At 42.4% G+C, this 19,051-nt stretch overlaps 1 protein-coding gene and 1 non-coding gene across 2 annotated transcripts; one reads left to right on the top strand and one right to left on the bottom strand.

Annotated features, from left to right (window-relative positions):
* Positions 1–655: 655 nt before the first annotated feature.
* Positions 656–10,165, bottom strand: LOC110541452 (arylacetamide deacetylase-like 4). The gene is made up of 4 exons (XM_060378654.1): positions 9,966–10,165; positions 6,138–6,354; positions 4,399–4,462; positions 656–1,620 (listed from the first exon to the last, which is right to left on the bottom strand). The coding sequence occupies exons 1-4, from the start codon at positions 10,131–10,133 to the stop codon at positions 846–848; spliced, it is 1,224 nt and encodes a 407-aa protein (XP_060234637.1). The 5' UTR covers positions 10,134–10,165; the 3' UTR covers positions 656–845.
* Positions 10,166–12,208: 2,043 nt separating this feature from the next.
* LOC132653256 (U6 spliceosomal RNA) lies at positions 12,209–12,312 on the top strand. Its single transcript, XR_009591038.1, has one exon. It is a non-coding gene; the product is annotated as a U6 spliceosomal RNA (small nuclear RNA).
* Positions 12,313–19,051: the final 6,739 nt, after the last annotated feature.

The raw sequence follows: 19,051 nt of genomic DNA, 5'->3' as shown, positions 1-19,051 counted from the left end.
TTCTCAGTTATGCTCTCAGTTATCTTATGTGTCTGAGTTAGGAATCCCACTGAAAAATGTGATCCAAGGGGAAAAACGCATGGCATCCCAAACTCACTCCTCCCCTTCATTCCCCCTTTATTGCCTTTCTTCTGTCTCCCTTTCTTGAATGTGTCTACTGACACAACCCATTATTCAGCATTGGAGTCATATAGCCAGGTGTGGTGGTGCACTCCTGTAATCCCAGCACTTAAGAGGCAGAGGCAGGCAAATTGTTGTGAGTTCAAGGCCAGTCTGGTCTACAAAGTGAGTCCAGGGCAGCCAAGTATACACAGAGAAATCTTCAAAAACAAATAAGCAAACTCACACACACACACAAAGGAGTCATCATATTAGGAGGATGTCTATGAAGCCACGTTTCTCAGGACAGAGTGAGGCAGTTGTCACAAATCGAGTGCAAGTGATGATGTGGCTTAAGGCTCAAGAAAAACAATAACAAGAAAGACCCTTCCTCCATGTCGTCATGGGTATGGGTTCACTGGTGATGGTGTGACCAGATGGTGGCATTTATTCTACACAACCTCTTGGTGAAGAATTTCAGAATATTTTAAAGGCTTTTTTCCCACTTTGACATTTATTTTAAGTGAATGACATGGCAGAAAATGGTGCTACTTGCAACACTGGATGATGCTGGATCTGGAAAGAAACACACAGACTAGTCTTTCTTGATTACGAAGCCAACAGCTCTTCCACCTTCTAGTGTTTACTTTTTTGGAACATGCATGGCTTCAGCATCTCCTTACCCAATAAAACCAAACCAGAAAAGGGACTCCAGAAAAGGCAGTTCTCAGAGCCCAAGGTAAATGTCATATGCCCTTTATGTAACTGACAACAGCATTTGCAATTTTTGTGGAGCAGGGGAAAGAGAACGGCTGCTTATCAAACAAAACAATGCATCCATGAAAGCCATCTTCCACGTGGTACCAGCTCACAGGGACCCCCTGTTCTTCCAAGCGCTTCTTGTAGAGCAAGGCATCATCCCGGAGAGGGTCATTCTCGCAGCTCACCAGAAATGTCTTTGGAAGCTGAGCAATGATCTTGTCATCTACCAGGAGAGGTGAAATCTCTGCATCAAAAACATGTTTGGTTTCCAGATAGGCAGCCTCGTTGAAAGGCCCTGGAAACTCGGGCACAAAGCTTTTGCTCTTAAACTTTCTAGGAATGTTATCAGAGCTGAGCCATTTCTTGTACTTCTTCCAGGTATCTGGGGGCACAGAAGTACCTTTACGAATTGCATCTTTCCAGGACAAGTCAATGTCCAAGTATCCACACACAGCCAACATGAGTATGTCTTTGGTGAGGAATGGGACATTTTCATTCTGCTGATGTGACGGCAAGCTAAAATTGATGACCTGCATAGCTGGAGTAACAAGAACTTGAGCACAGATCTTTGGGAGACTTGGGTAGCTGAGCAAGGTCTGGATGACAATGGCCACAGCCCCACCTCCAATACTTTCTCCACAGGCTATCACTCGGGAGGGGTCTACCCCATAGGTTTTTAGGGCCTTCATGAAGTGAATGGAGGCATTCAGGCAGTCCATAGTAACACAAGGGTGATGGTAGTCAGGAAGCTTGCGGTACCTAGGAAGAAACAAACCGAACACAGTGATATACACAAGGGTCACTGCAAGCCATGTGAACAGCATCCTCTGCTCTCATACGAAAAAAAGAACCTGATTAAATTCTCAAAATGACCCTAGCAAGTAAGGTGGGTATCCTAATATTTCCTATGAGGAATATGAGGAACCTGCCAGAGTCAGGGAAGCCAGGATTCTCTACTTCAACCTGCATTATGCTTTCCATAGATGACTAAGCCCCACAAAGGACATGAAAGCCTTAAGAAACAGGACAACCAGCAAAGAGCCAGAGGTGGTGACTGGAGTTCTGTTGGCTCCACTGAGACACGTTAAGGGTTTGGGCTCTCCCTGATGTCTCTCTTGAGACATCCATTGAGTATTGCCAAAAACACTGTTTTTATATCAATGTTGTATTAATAACATTGGTTATTAATAACATAAGGTCTTAATGTAAGTGTACCTTTTACTGTTTATTTTCTTGGAATTAAATGAAAGTGTTAGGGGATGGGGCAATTGGACTCCCCAACTAAAAGTTCTTAGACTCTTCTCCAATGTCCTGGGTGATTTGAAAAAATGGCCATTACTTACACAGTCATTTGGTCTACCCTTACACCAACACTGGTCACTTTGCAGAATATACATCCCTTGAAAAAGCCATGCAACAACCACAGCCGCTTGCTGACAAGACACTCTAGCTCTTGCACTGCAAACCCACCAACTATTCCTAACAGCTTTCACCAGACTGCCCCTGTAACTTTCCCACCAAAACCATGGTGGCCTAGAAGAGTTAATGCTGAAACGGCAATAAGAGGGACAATGACACTATTCTCATGAATGCAAGGAGCTAGTTACAGGAATGAGGGACTGATGGTAGGGGTGACAGCAAAAGCACAAGAATTGCAGCAGGTCCAGAGGCAAGGGAGCACCATGTAGTGACACCAATGGTGGCAGAGGCACAAAGACCATTGGGCCCCTTATCAGTGGGAATTGCTGGTCCTTAGAAGGAGCTAGAAGCCTTAACAACATAGAAACTGCAAAGTGGCCTTGCAGCACCAGAAGTGAAGCTTTAAGAATGGCAGCAGAGAACAGAAGTGAAGACACATTGGCAACAGTTGCAGCAGGACACAACAGCAGACGATAGAGGATACGGGCAGAAGTAGCCATAGATGGGAAATGAAAACAACAGAAGCAGTAACTGCTGCCTTAAGGACTAAGGGTTTTAGACACCCTCGCCTGAGAATTAGAATATAGGTGTTGTAAAGGCCTGAGAGGCACAGATATCCAAGGGAGCTGTGACACTCAGCACCATTGGGTTTAAAGTCCCATTACCAGAAGCAAGAATTAGTTCAGTGAGCCCACAGATGGCACTTCCCGGGGCTCCTTGTTCTCTGCTGACCACTATCTGCTTCAGAAGCCAAGGGCTATGAAGCCAGGAAGGACCAGTTGGATGATCTCCTCATCTATCTGCAATTTTCACCCTGGTGAAAGGAAAAAAACTCCAGGCCATGATTGATACTACCACTCTCTGTCAATAAAAGCACGGATACTTTATTTAGAGCCAGGGACATTACTTCCAGGAAAGGAAGGTTAGAAAGAGAAAAGAAAAGGAAGAGAAAAGAATGAGGGAGAGGGACAGGAAGGAGTGCACAGGAAGGCCTAAAAATGGAGGGAGGGCCAGGTAAGGAGGAATGCTGGGATAGATGACTGCTGGTTTCATCAGCTTAGCTCACAGCAGCCCTCTGGCAGTCCCAAGCCTTTTCCCTACATGACTTTTCCCTACTCGACTTGCCATTCTAATATAGCTTCTCTGGCCCATGAGTCAGAACTCTGTAAGTATCTGGAATGACACACGGAGGAAGACCCTTCAAGATTTCAGATCAGGTGCTTGCCCACTTCTCTGCAGTTCTATTCAGGAGGATCTCAGAGATACAGGTTCCCATACATCTCTGAAGTTCAGATGCTGTGGGAAGTTTAGGTGGGAGGAGGTCTCTGGAGTCTGGAAAGATGTTACCCTCCCTAAGCCACCAGAGAGGAACCTAGCAGGGCAGTTTTCAATTTCTCACTCCGTTATTTAAACTGTCCTATGGACTCTGTTTTCAAACTATGATGAATAGCCCTCTCTGTCCTCCATCCTCTCAAGAAGCCCTTCGTTTTCAAAAGACCAGAGTTGGGTCTTAGGTTACGCTCTACATTCATTCAAAGTGGTCCGTACTTGGTGGGTTCAGACGCATTTTATTGTTGCATTGAGCACCAGTACCATCAGCCAATAATATTCACGACTTCAATTGACCTGGACCATCAGCCAACTCTGGTTACATCACCATCCCCAAAGTCAGCCTTACTCTACCAAATAAAAAGACATCTTGAGTTCAGTGTCTGTCAGCCTGTCTTTTGTTCTCTATTTCCAGTGCCTGTTGGTCTGTGTATGTCTTAGAAAGTGTTCTTTTGACATCAATGGATTTAACTTCACAAAGAGGACATAGAAGGTCACTTCTGGCTTTGCATTACCTGAGTTCCTTCACACCGTGGTGTACCCTTCCCAGTTCTCTACTGTGTGGCTCTATATTGTTCCACAAGAGCCCAGTACTCGGTAGTATTTTATATTCCTTCTGTCACAGTTAGACAGTGTACTTCCCAGGAATGTGTTCTGGCTATGTTCACGGGAGCGTGTTCAAGAGAGATTTGAGATTAGAACCCCTTTCTGAGGCCTAGATTCATCCAAATCTGTACCTCAGAATGCACCCTCACACAGATAAGCCACTAAGTGTCTCAGGCCACTCACCCCACTGACAGCACCACTGAATCGGTCTCCTGGGCCAGGAAGCTGCATAGGTTGTGATACATGTCTGCAAGAGGAATCCAGGTGTTAAGCAGTGTGACAAGAGCCCAGCACTTTCTGCTACAGTCCCAGAAATAGCCGCTGTCCTAGTGGACATGGTAATAACATCTTTTCTATGTTCCTATTCTTGATTCTTCTGAGGTGACTTTGGCCAGCTCTGCCTAGGTAAGGCCAGGAATCACTCCCCAATTCCTGAATATCAAGATTTTGTTGAAACGTGTAGTTCACTTTCTCTATAGCCTTGAATTTTATAGTGTGGATAAACTAAAGACTTGGAATGATTGGAGATCTGAAATGGACATTGCTAGGGATCCATGTGTTTGCAGATCCAGCCTTGGAGGATTAATGTGCTCCTAGATTTACATCCATGAGGAGATAAATAATGACCAGATAAGATGTTTATACTAGTGGGCAGGTCATCAAGATTAGTGCACAGCTCATCTTGGTCCAACTTGGGACCTTCTTGGAGAAACTGTCTGATCAGAAATACTGACTCACTCTGCATTCCACCCCTTTGTTAACCACATCTGAAACCATCTCCATATTGTGTTCTCCTGCATGGTCTAGTCTCCTCCTTTGACTTGCAGATCCCTAGGTTAATGGACTAGTTTTCTTCCCCTTGTTTTCTGGTGTGTCCCTTATTCCTGAAGAGGGTCTGGGGATAAGTAGATGTTCAGGAAATATCTGATGAGCTATCCCTGCTTCTGCTTAAGATTTGGAAATAAAGGAGGGAGGGTGGGACCAGGAGGAGATGAGAGAAGGGGCTACAGCCAGGATATAAAGTGAAAGAATTATCAAAAAAATAAAAAGGAAATAAAAACAATAAAATATTTTTAAAGAAATAGAGTAGAGGATGGCAGCTTGGAGAAGAGCATCTCAGGGACTGATAACTGTAATGAGTGAACAAAGACATTGAAAAGCTGGATAAGGATGGGTACCACACACAGGATATACTTATAGTTAACTTATGAATGAGGGAAGGGAAGACATCTTAGTAACATCTTCAGAACTGCTTTGGCACCCTCAGTCACCAGAAGGTGGTAAGTAACCCTCAGTTCAGGAGCAATGTTTTTTGAGTCTACACAAGCAACAAGTAGAGAAGAGCAAGTGAGCAGCTCAGGATCCCTGTTGTGTTGAGAGGTTCACAGGCTACAGAACAGCAAGGGTAAGGTGAGGCACCAGTGGCCAGGTGGAGGTGTGGCCAAGGACTCAGAGGAGACGAAAGTGCACCAGTGACAAATACTGGGTCCTTCTTGTTGGGGAGAGATGAAACTGAAGAATGATAATTGTAGCAAAGAAACAACTTTTGGGTAAGAAGATGATGTGGTGATCAAGAATGAGTTGAGGGAAGCTCGTGGACTTGGAGTCATTATGGGACAGATAGGAATAGCCAGTGCTATGGGGGGAGAAGAAAAGGGAGGTGTCACACCCAGTGCTGGGAGAGCTCCAGTGGGCATTGCTGCCCAAACCTGGACTAAAACAAATGGATTATACAGGAAATACTGATATGGAGGCTTCAGCCCCATTGAATGATATGATTTCCAAGCCCTCAATCCATTCTCCCCAAAAGCTCCAACTTCTACTTGCTTTGACTCCTTAACAAGAGGTTCTCATAGGAATGTATGCAACATTCCACCTGTCATGAGGACTTTCCTCTCTCACCCAACACACAGGCTACTCACCCAGGCTGCCACATATGGTGCCCCCTCCATGGAAGAAGATGATGCCCCGCCGGAGCTCTGAGGACAGTGCCTTGGGCTGGAACAGTCTCACCGGGATGGTCCCAAATTTCAAGTTGGTCACTACCAAGTTATGGTTCTTCTTTATGACTAGTGTATCATGGAAAAACTGGATGAATCTGGGCATGGAGCAAATTCTCAGTTTCTGTAATATATTTCCCTGTAGAAGTCAAAAAGAAAAAAAAAGATGATGATAAAAGAGAAGGAGGGAGAGGATGAGGAGGGGAGGAGAAAGAGAAATAGGCAAGGAAGAGGAGGAGGAAGGCATAGAAGACTCTAAGGTAGGCATATAAATGCTGCAGCCACTTAGCATCACTAAAATGAGTTGACCATTTCTCTCCTGACTCTTGCATGCACAGTGGACTCATGTGGCTACAACTGGCTGTGAATTCTGCTTAGAGAGAAGATGGGTTTTCAGAGTTTCTACCCAAAACATACAGATTAGATAATGATGTGGTTGTGATTTGATTATTTGTCTTAACCAAAACTCATAAAATTTTATTATCATTGTGTTCAGATGGTCTCTTCACAAGACAGACACATAGTTTGGTTTAATGGCATAGAGCAGAAGACCTAAATATAACTCACATGGTCACAGCCACCTGAGCTTCAGCAAAGATGACTAAAAGGAGAAAGAAGAACCTCTTCAACAAATGGGCAAACTGAATATCCCCATGTCAATGATTTGTCCTAGATCCCTATTTCACTTTGTATAAAAACAAGCCCAAGTGGATCAAAGACTGTACTGTAGGACATGAAACTCTAAATATGTTAGAAGACACAGTGGGGAAAATACTTCAAGATATAGGCAAAGATAAAGACTTGTTGCACAAGACTCCAGATCCTCTGGAAATAAGGCCAGCTATTGACAAATGAAAATAAAAGGCTTCCATATACAAAGGAAACAGTTTTAACTAACTGAAGACTCAAACTATAGAATGGAAAACAGCCTTTGCTGGTGATGCGTCTGATGGAGAAATACATATTGTCCTATTTTATTTATTTATTTATTTATTTATTTATTTATAAGTAACTCAACCACAGCAACCTGGAGGAGAAAACAGTTTTCTTGGCTTACAAGTTAAAATTCATCATCAAGGAAAACCAAGGCAGGAACTCAAAACAGGAGCATGGAAGCAGGAACTGAAGCAGGAAATGTGGAAGAAAACTGATAGATAGCTTGCCCCGCCCCCTGTTTTCTCAGCTGCCTACTCAGGGATGGTCACACCCTGTGCACTGGGCCTTCCCACATTTTTTTTTAAAACATGTCTTTGGTATTAGATCACCAGGGGAAAACTGTGTAATTATAATCTCAAAAAAAAATAGAAGAAATAATTTCATTTAAAAATGTGTCTTTTAAGTGGTGATTATGTGATACACCCATTATAGATAAAGGTCGTAATGGATAGAGTGAGATAGCTACCTCTGGAGGAGGCTCCCAGAAGGTGAGTTCTTGACTGAGAAAATAGAAAAGGCTTGCACCAGAGCAAAGCAGACATGAGCTAAAGGCCGAGGCAACCACCAGCTAACTGAAAAATACTGGCCACCATCCTCCATCATTTGTAGATGGAAAAGTGATACCCAAGGAAGAGGTCAGGGATTAGGTGGAACTACCCCTAGACAAGGTCTTACTGACAAGTCCCAACAGGGCCAGTCCCAGGTCTTGGTTAAATGCATTTGTTTTAGTTCAGAGTCCAGTGGGGTGCCCCAGGATTCTAGGAAAGAGCTCCCCAAATGGACCTCAAATGATGATTTTCCTGTTTGAGTTTTAAGAGCATTTAGCCTGCAAGGTGTGTCACCTGTGTCCCGCTAGGAGTGCAAGGCCAGCCTAGACCTTTGGCAGTTCAGCTCTCAACCCCCTCAAATTTCAAGGCATCCTTGATGGCACAAGTTGGTTCCCTCAAGAGCAGATTGACTATACCTCTTGTTCATGCAGCCTCCCATTTTTGCCTGAGAGCCTTTCTTACCTGTTCTCAGGCTCCCAACAAACACCGTTTGTGATGATAGCTGTCCATTCCTTAAATACCTTCACTGTACTTGCCAGGCTTCCTCAGAAATTGCCTAAGACTTCACTGCCAAAACATGATCACCCATACCACCCAATGATGTATCTTTGATGTCAACCATCTCATCCTATTCCTCTCTCGGCCTCCACCTCTGGAATAACAAATATTTGTTTGATAATATTGAACAGTGTGTGATATTAAACTAAGACCCACATCCTTTAAAAAAAAGAACCCATTAGATACATCAGAGAGTTGAACTGTTCTGTGCGGGCTTGCCTTTTCTGAAATTCACACTTCTCACAGCTATGAACCAGAAATGATGCTGTAGAAGGGAAACTGCGGGTTGCCGAGAGTGTGGTGTTTCTCGGGAACTTAGTTATCGGAGGCCATCATTTTACCACTCCAGAGCTCTACACTGTCCTGTAATTCCACACAGTCTGTGAGCTTGAAACAGCTTGGCCTCTTGAAAAACACTTGCAGAAAAAATAAATAAACAAATGAGGGGTTGAGGCCAGAAGCTTTCAATGATTGTATTGAACAAGCCTTGTTCATTCCACAAAGCATGGACCATCGGGCAGGAAAATCTCAACTGCACAGGAGCACGTTACTTTTTTAAGTCACAAATCAAATCCTGTTATCCCTTCTTATCATATGTCATGTAATATGTCTATCAACCCCACAAGACAGATAATGTTCCCTGACCTGAAGATGAAGACTCAACATGGTCAGCAGTTAAGCAAAGGGCTCCTGCAGCCAGTGAGGACAGAACAGAAATGCTTGGCAAACAGCTTGGCTGTAGCTGCTTCTCATTCCTCTCCTCTCCACCTCCTCTTTTACAGCTGCCCTCTGAGGTTCTTAGCCAAGGTTAGGACATTACATTTATTCAAACCACTTACCTCCCACACAGGCTTTCTTTCCAACCTACTGTGCCTGTGGACAGACTATGGTCCCTATCCCAACCAGCAACAGAGGTAAGTTCAGAGTCTAGCCACCCAAGGCGGCCATGCCAAAAGGCTGGATATATGCATCATTACATAGACGATTTCATCAGCAAAGGGCTCCTGCTGGGAAATAGTCTGTGGCTTCAAGGTGTTCACAACACAGAGAAGTAAGTGGAAGGCAGAGGGGGGCTGCTGAAGGAGGTGTCACAGTATTGGGCCATGGGTAGAAACTGAGTGTGCAATTTTTAAGTCCTCAGAAAAGAGCCCAGTAGATGAGTCGTGGTTCCTGCTTCCCATCCCAGCCCTTAAGAGGTAGGAGCCAAAAGATAACCACTCAAAAATCATGAGGCCCTTATGTCAAAAAATTAAAAAGACAAGAAGAGCTGGGGGTGTGGTTGAGTGGATAGAGTGCTTACCATGCATGCAAGCTCTGGTTTGATCCTCAGAACCACATAAACCGAGCATGATAGTGTACACCTCTAACCCCAGCACTTGGGAGGAAACAGCACGATAATCAGGATCCTCAGATCACTTCTGGTTACATAGTGATTTCAAGGCCAGCCTGAGCTCCACCAGATGCTGTCTTTAAAAAAATAAAAAAAGTAAGAACAAAGACAGGATGCAGGCAAGGAGGTAGGAAGGAAGAAGGAGCAAGGGAAGGAGGGAGAGAGAGACAGACACAATGTTTCCATGTTGCTAAGACACCACAGTGTAGTTACCTTAGTCTTGGGTGGGGGCAGGAATCTAGGGAGGAGACAATGGAAGAAGAAGGAAAACTACAGACATGAACCCTGAAAACCACAATGCCCCGAGAGCAGACTCACCAGAGCAATTATGTACAGTACCACACAATGCAGAAATCTGAATTTGATGGGATGCTGCAAGGCTGAGGGGATTCTCACACTGACCACGTGCCGAATGACAGCCCATGTGAAGACTCCCACGTTAAAGGTGGACAGGCTCCCAAGCAGCAGCATCCACAGGAGAACCATGGTCCTGAGGCCCTGAGAGACTGCTGTCTGAGGCCCAGACAGACTGCGCTTCTTGGGAACAACTGACCCGGTTTTATGGCTTACCACCTCCACTACTCCATTCAGACTGTCCCTGACTCAGTGGCCTGACCTAGCCTCTGAGATACCTGTACAAATCAACACAAGCCAGAGGAACCAGCTCCCCAAGGAACAAAGGTACTAGGAAAGCTGACCTGGATGACCAAGGTAGTTTGAGAGACAGGATTCCAAGGATGAAATGGATGTGAGCTTTCACAATATCCATCTGCTGCGGCACAGGGGGAAAGCTCTCTACATAACCCCTATGGCCTGGCCCTTCACCGAGCATGAAAGGACATGAACCCTGCTGCACTAGTTTGGTTATGAAGTCATCCAATTTGTAAATATTTGTTTAACTGCCCACCAGAACCCAGCCTCTCCTCATTTCTGACCATTTGGCTTTGGATAGGCTCTCTTCTCTCTGAATGTGTAATGGGTGAATTGTTTCCAGGCCAAGCCCAGGTGTGGCTGCAGGTCCCAGGGATGCAGACACCCAAACAGCACTAGAGGGTCCAATGGGCAGAGTTTTGCACAGGCTACATATTCCAAGTCCAGGGAAAATTCGATAAGAAAAGCACATGACTATTATTTCCATGTGTTTGTTTAATTGTCATCCAGAAAGTATATGACAGGGATGATGAGGTGTGTTAAAGCATCAAGCATAATGACCTGAGTTCAGCCCCCAGGATCTATGTGATGGGAGGAGAAAACCCTAGTACCACGTGTTGTCATTTGACCTCCCTGTGTGCCTACGCATGTGCACACATATGCACAATATAAATTGATATAATAAACTTTAAGTACATAACACAAAACGTCCTGTCAGAGCCGCTTCTGAGTGTGCAATGCAGCAGAGTTAACTGGATGTGTCAAATGCGACAGATGTCTTACAACAATAAATCCACATCCTTGCCCTTCCTTCCTTGCAATGCCCAGACAACCACAATTCTACTCTGTGCAAGCCTGGCTATCTTAGGCACCTCCATGATGGACCTATGCAACGCTTGCCTTTTTGCAGCTGCCTCAGTCCACTTAGCAGATTGTCCTCCACCTTAGCAGCACTGCAGCGGGCAGCATTTTTTTTTAAATAATCGTCCTTCATGTAGATGCCACCTCCCTTTATTGATATTTTTTATTTCTGTGGTTACTAAAGATGAAAGCTAGGGCCTTGAACGTATGAGGCAAATGCTCTACCACCGAACTCCACCCCAGACTCCACATTTCCCTTATCCATTTATCCATGGATGGACATTTATGTTTCCTCTACTTTTTTGCTATGATGTATAACGCTAACATAGTCTCCTATGTACACAAATATTCACTCATTTTAAGTGTTTTTGTCTAGAATGCATCTGTTGTGCACATGTGGGCATGCAAAGTACATATAAAATCATAAAAGTTAAGCCAGAGGAATCTTCACAGAATGAATTCTCTCAGTGATGACCATCTCCTTCTGTCTCTCAGGCAGGAACCTCAGCATATCTAAATTACAAACAAATTTCATTTATCCATTATTCGCAGGCAAGAGAGCTGATCCCAGAAGAGCTATGGTTACATAGAATAACATCAGCAGCTTCAGCTGAGACTTAAGGAGGTCTTCTTTTCCTTCCTTCTGATCCTAGTCAATTAGGTCTCATCAGGAGTGGCTGCATTGTCTTCTTCTGTGGCCTGGTAATGCTGCTCCCCCCTCAGGGGGAGGTAATTCAAGAGCAGGCCAATCAGTTCATGTCAGAGACAGTCCCTGTTCCTATTACAATGGAAACCACTGGATACTGAACTGCCATGGGCTACATCTGTGCAGGGGTCTTAGGTTATCTCCATGCATGGTCCTTGGTTGGAGTATCAGTCTCAGGAAAGACCCCTGTGCTCAGACTTTCTGGTTCTGTTGCTCTCCTTGTGGAGTTCCTGTCCTCTCCAGATCTTACTGTTTCCCACTTCTTTCCTAAGAGTCCCTGCACTCTGCCCAACGGTTGCCCATAAGTCTCAGCATCTGCATTGATAGTCTGCAGGGCAGAGCCGTGCTCGCTTTGGCAGCACATATACTAAAATTGGAACGATACAGAGAAGGTTAGCATGGCCCTTGCGCGAGGAAGAATTTTAAAGTGAGCCCACACAGTATGTTGATGACTCTGGTCCTGTCCTGGAAGTGGAAGAGCTGCTTCTTTGTCCCTGCCTTCTGAAGCAACCACCGAAGTGTCAACAAAACTCAACACAGGCAAGGTGTCCTCTTCAAAGAAACCTTTAAGTCCCAGCCAGCACACACATCTGGACAATTCAGACCTAACAAGAGGCTACAGCCCTGCCATTGACCCAGGGAGCATAGCACAACTAAGAGGCTCCAGTGCTGATGTCACTCAAATGAGCACAGCAAGCATGGGAGGCTGAAGTTCTGCCTGCTCTCCCCTCAGTCACAGTGTGTTATACACTTGCCCAGGTAGCATCCATAGACTACATACATTCATATACATATATATTTCAGCCTCCAAGCCCCAGATGCACAAATCCTAATGCAAAAACACAAATAATATGGGGGGAGGGGAAACAAGGCCATTTAACTCCTCCAAAAATCACTAATTCCACAGTAGTGGCTCCTCTAAAAGTGACATATGAAACCAAGAAAAGATTATGTGTATTTTAGGGAACTCTAAGAAAATAAGTTCTTGAAATAACCTTAAGAGAACACAGGTAGATGAATTTAAAAAGAAAAATAATACATAGCATAAAAGAGGAATTTAATAAAGAGAAATATTTAATAATAAGCTAATTGAACTGATGAAATGGAAATAACATAAGTCAAAATTTAAAAGTCTGTGGACAGTGTCATCACAGAGGAAAATGGATCAAGAGGAAGGACAGACTATTTGAGCTCAAAGCCAAGGTGGAATAAACAATTCTGTACAATAAAAGAACTTCTGGAGGCATCACCATTCCTGATTTCAAGCAGTATTACAGAGAGATAGTAATAAAAACCCACATGGAAAAAAAACCCACATGGTATTGGTATAAAAACAAACAGGTTGATCAATGGAATTGAAGACCCAGAAGTAAACCCACACACCTACGGACACCTGATTTTTTACAAAGAAGCCATATCATACAGTGGAAAAAAGAAAGCATGGTGCTTGTCTAACTGGATGTCAGCATGTAGAAGAATGCAGATAGATCCATATTTATTACTCTGCACAAAACTCAAGTTCAAATGGATCAAAGATTTCAACATTGCCCCAGATATACTAAATCTGATAGAAGAGAAAGTGGGGAATAGCCTTGAATTCATTGGTACATGAGGCAACTTTCTGAACAGAACAACAACAGCGCAGGTTCTAAGATCAAGTTAATAAATGAGACCTCATGAAACTGAGAATCTTCTGCAAGACAAAGGACACTGTCAATAGGACAAAACAACCTACAGAATGGAAAAGATCTTCAAGCCTACATCTGATAGACGCTAATATTAAAAATATATAAAGAACTCAAAAATTAAACACCAACAAACCAAATGATCCAATTAAAAATGGGGTATGGCCTGTTACTTTGTTTTCTCCTATGCCCAATGCCCATCCCATTTGTCTTTCTAAGGGAGGATTGATCATCTTACCCTGGGTCTTCTTTCTTGTTTATCTTCTTTAGGTGTATAGATTTCATTATGTTAATCATATCTTATAGGTCTATATAAGTGAGTATATACTATGTGTGTCTTTCTCCTTCTGGGATACATCATTCAGAATGATCTTTTCTAGATCCCACCATTTGCCTGCAAATTTTATGATTTCCTCGTTTTTGATTGCTGAATAGTACTCCATTGTGTAAAAACACCACAGTTTCTGTATCCATTCCTCCATTGATGGACATCTGGGTTGTTTCCAGGTTCTGGCTATTACCAATAAAGCTGCTACAAACATGGTTGAGCAAATGTCCTTGTGTGTACTTGAGCAACTTCTGGATATATGCCTAGGAGTGGTATAGTTGGGTCTTGAGGAAGCACTATTCCTAATTGTCTGAGAAAGCGCCAGATTGGATGTAGAAGAAAATAAGTAACAGGACAGGAGCCTACCACAGAGGGCCTCTGAAAGACTCTACCTAGCAGTGAATCAAAGCAGATACTAAGACTCATAACCAAACCTTTGGCAGAGTGCAGGGAATCATATGAAAGAAGGAGGAGTTAGTATGACGTGGAGAGGACAGGAGCTCCACAAGGACCAAATATATCTGGGCACAGGGATCTTTTATGAGACTGTTTATCCAACCAAGGACCATGTATGGATATAACCTAGAACCTCTGCTTGGATGTAGCCCGTGGTAACTCAGTAACCAAGTGGATTACCCTAGAAAGGGGAACAGGGACTATTTCTGACATGAACTCAATGGTAGGCTCTTTGACCTCCCCACACCCCAAGGAAGGAGCAGCCCTGCTAGGCCACAGAGGAGGACTTTGCAGCCAGTCCTGAAGATACCTGATAAAACAGGGTCAGATGAAAGGGGAGGCGGTCCTGCCCTATCAGTGGACTTGGAAAGGGGCAGGGAGGAGATGAGGGAGGGAGGATGGGATTGGAAAGGAATGAGGGAGTGGGATACAGCTGGGATACAGAATTAATAAAACATAACTAATAACAAAAATAAAAAAAATTAAAAGGAGGGTATGGATCTAAACAAAAAATTCTCAACATCAAAATCCCTAACGGCCAAGAAGCTCTTAAAGAAATGCTTAATGTCCTTAGTCATCATGGAAATACAAATCAAAATGACTCTGAGATTCTATTTTACACCTGTCAGAATGGCTAAGATCAAAGCCTCAGTTTATTGCACACACCAACAAAGATGTACAGCAAGAAAAATACTCCTCCATTGCTGGTGAGAGTGCAAACTTGTACTGCCACAGTTTTGAATGACAACTACCAAGTCTGATTTTTATACCCAGAAAAACTATCAATCATAATTGAAGAAGGCAAAAGTTTCTACAATAAAAACAAAAACTTAAGAAATTCGTGATCATTTTGCAAGCTCTACAGGATACTTGAAAGAATTCTTCAGACTTTACAGATAGACAAATACATTCTTATAGCCACACGGAAGAGCAAATCATTCCAAGATAAACATTAAGCATGAAGGAATAAAAAAGAACAAATAGCTGCACAACCAACAAAATGACAGGAACTAATACACATCTTTCAATAATAACAGTATATATTTATGGTCTCAATCTCCCCATTTCAAATGGAACAGAAGAACAGTTTGGATTAAAATTAATGATGGATTATCACTGGAGTATTAATTACACATTGTCTCCAATAAATGCACCATAAACTACAGAAAAAAAAAGAATATAAAAACATATCCCAAATAGAAGTTGCTGTTCCAATAGCTGACAAATTTGACTTATACACAAAATCTAGTCAGAAGAAATAAAGAAACTTACTTCATACTGATTAGGAGAACAATCCATCAAGAGTATATTGTAATTCTAAACATACACAGAAGACATGAACACTCTAATTTCATAAGATATATTCTGCTAGAAGTAAAAATAATCACATATTAACCCATCTTAAGAACAGTGGAAGAACAGTGGAACTCTACCCTAATCAATAAACAGCTTGTCCAGGCAAAAAAAAAAAAATTAGCAGAGTTCTTTGTACATGGTGGACATCAATCCTCAGTCAGATGCATCCCACTCCATGGGCTTCCTCTTCACACAACTGATTATTTCCATTGCTGTACAAAAGCCTTTCAGTTTTGTGTGGTCCCATTTGTCAATTGTTGGTCTTAATTACTGAACAAAGGGAGTACTGTTCAGAAATCCCCTTCCTGCACTTATACTCTGTAGGGCGCTATGCCTACTGCCCCGCCTATGTTTTCTTCTAGAAGTCTCAGCATTTCAGGTTTCACATTGAGACCTTGATTCATTTGGAGTCAAGATTTTGCTCAGTGATAGAAATGGTTCTAATTTCACTCTTCTGCATGTGGACATCCAGTTTTCAAGCACCGTTGGTTGAAGATGCTGCCTTTCATTTAGTGTATATGACAGTTGACATATTTAACGAAAGTAGATGGCTGTAGTTACATGAGGTCATACTTGGATTTTCTATTTTGCTCTATTGGTTAATATGTCTGCTTATGTAATAAAAAGTGTGTTACTGGCAAAAAAAAAAAACAGACAGAAAGACTAAGGAAACAGAATAAAAGACTGAGACATGAAGCAATGTATGTGCAGCCACTTGGTTCTTGACAAAGATGTTAAAAATACTCACTGGAGAAAAGATAAGACTCTTCAACAAATTATGCTGGAAAATTAGGTATCTGTGTGTAGAAAAATGACTAAAAATTAGGTTCTTATCCCTCCAGTTACACAAACAGCAACTCCCCATAGATCAAAAATCTCAACTTAAGACCTGATATTCATAAAAAAGTGAGAGAAATGCTTCAAGACCCAAGCATGTGGAAGGACTTACTAACAGGAAAAGAAGGCCAATTACCAACAAAGGGAACCTTCTACGGTTAAAGTGTTTGTGTACAGCAAAAACCAAAACAAGCAACAAAACAAACAAAAATCCTAGTAATCAAGTGAAGAGGCCACCTATGGAGTGAGAAAAATTCTTTGCAAGTTGTAAACCTGATAAAAGATAAATATCCAGGAAATACGAAGAACTTAAAATATCCAAACAAGAAAGTAATAACATAAAATGGGCTGGAGAACTGAAAACAGAATTTTTCAAAAAGAAAATACAAAAGGCCAAAAAGCAATTTTGAATGTCTTCAAAATCTTGAGCCATCAGGATCAGAAGAATTAAATCAAACTGAATTATATCTTATTCTTGCAAAAATGGCTACCATACAAAATATTTTCCTTAATAACAAATACCAAAGAGGGTGTGAAGAAAAGAGAAATGCTCACTGCAGATAGGAGCAGAAACTGGTGCAGCCATGAAAGAAATCAGTGTGAAGGTTTCTCAGTAGGCTTTCAAAAGAATTCCCAAATGACCCAGATACATCACTCCTGGGCATCTACCCAGAAAATTCCATATACACCTACAGACGTATCTGCACATCCAGGTTAATAACTGCTCTCCTCCTAGGGGCACAGAAATAAAATCATTCAAGATGTCCATCAGTAGATGAATGAATAATGAGAGTATAGGACACATACACAATGGATTGGGGTTTTTTTTCTTTTTTATTACTTATTTATTTATTGTGTGTCTGAGGGCAGAACACCTGCCATAACACACATGTGGAGGTCAGAAGACATCAGGAGGAGTTTGTCTTCTTCCACTATGTAGGTCCATGGAATCAAACACAGGTTATTATTGCTTCACAGCAAGTGTCTTTACCATTTTTAAAAATTATTTTTATTAATTACAGTTTATTCACTTTATATCCTCCCCATTCCTCCCTCCCCCCTCCCCTCCCAATACCACCCTCTCTTCCTCACCTGTGTCCCTCTCCCAGTTCACTGATAAGGGAGGTCCTCCTCCCTTTCCCCCTGATCCTAGTCTATCAGGTCTCATCAGGAGTGGCTGCATTGCCTTCTTCTGTGGCCTGGTAAGGCTGCTCCCCCCTTGAGGGGAGGTGATCAAAGAGCAGGCCAACCAGTTCATGTCAGAGACAGTCCATGTCCCCATTACTATGGAGGCCACTTAGACACTGAACTGCCATGTGCCTTTACCTTTTAAGCCAGCTCGCCACCCTTATACACAATGGAATTTTATTCAGACATCAAGAAAAATAGAATGATAAAAATATTTTAATGGACAGAAGTGGAAATATATTAAGTAAGTTAAATCAGGCTGTAAAAGACAAAAAAAACATATGTTCTCTTTGCTGTGTAGTTTTTAGAATATACGTGTGTGTGTGTGTGTGTGTGTGTGTGTGTGTGTGTACATGGAAGAGTGAGGGCGTAGATCATTTTAAAATCTTAAAAAGAAGCCCAGGAGTGGGGAAGGGAAGACTTTCAGCAAAAATACCTCATAATTATATCTATGATTTATCAAAAACTCAAAAAGCCATGACTAAATTTATATACATAGTGGTGGTGGTTTGAAAGAAAATGACCCCCACCGACCCGTAAGGAGTGGCACTATCAGGGGACCCTGTGGCTTTGTTGGAGGTGGTGTGTCACTAGAGGGTAGGTTTTGAGGTCTCAAAAGCCCAAGCTAGTTCACTTTCTGCTTTCTGATGATCCAGATGTAGAACTCAGCTCCTTCTCCAGCACCATGTCTGCCTGCATGTCATGGTTTCTGCAATGGTGATAGCAGACAAAACCTCTGAAACTGTAAACCAGCCCCAATTAAATGTTGTCCTTTAGAAGAGCTGCCTTGGTCATGGCGTCTCTTCACAACAAGAAAACTCTAAGACATCTGTTATGAGAAATCTTAAATTCTTGATTATTCTCTGTTAGAATTTCTGTTTAAATTTACATCCAGGTGTAGTTGCTCTTCCGGTGTTAGTGAAAATGCAATACCCTCCTTCAGCACAATTTTCACATTTAACTCTACACATTAAGTTTAATTTTTATTTTAATCTTAGCATCTTTCATTTTTTGATTAGTTGCCATTGTATGAATGCAAATCTCCTAATTAAAAAAAAAACACTGCACAAAAGTCCCAGACAGATTTCCTCACTTGGAAGTTTATGGAACCTGTCAGGAGCAGATGATATTGCAACATATGACACTGAACAATAAGCATTGCAAGAACGTGTGCCGGGTTTTCTTTACTGTAAAGCCATCAGCTCTCTGTTTCCGCTTCATTCTGCTCTTTTAGGCTCTGCATGATTTAAGCATCTCCTCCCACAACAAATACAAAGCTCAGATGACTCCACAGCATAAGACATATTTATTTCATTACACTTGGAGACCAGGGCGA

The sequence above is a fragment of the Meriones unguiculatus genome, chromosome 3, assembly GCF_030254825.1.
Source record: "Meriones unguiculatus strain TT.TT164.6M chromosome 3, Bangor_MerUng_6.1, whole genome shotgun sequence".
NCBI lineage: Eukaryota > Metazoa > Chordata > Mammalia > Rodentia > Muridae > Meriones > Meriones unguiculatus.
Note: the sequence above shows the minus strand (reverse complement) of the source record. Positions and strands in the feature narration are given on the sequence as shown.

Bases quoted from the DNA above. Each gene is read 5' to 3' on its own strand.
- LOC110541452 (XM_060378654.1), bottom strand. From the start codon at position 10,133: ATGGTTCTCCTGTGGATGCTGCTGCTTGGGAGCCTGTCCACCTTTAAC. The intron at 6,355-9,965 runs GTGAGTCTGCTC...TGACTTCTACAG, and splicing joins TACTGTACATAATTGCTCTG to GGAAATATATTACAGAAACT. The intron at 4,463-6,137 runs GTGAGTAGCCTG...TTCCTCTTGCAG, and splicing joins CACCATATGTGGCAGCCTGG to ACATGTATCACAACCTATGC.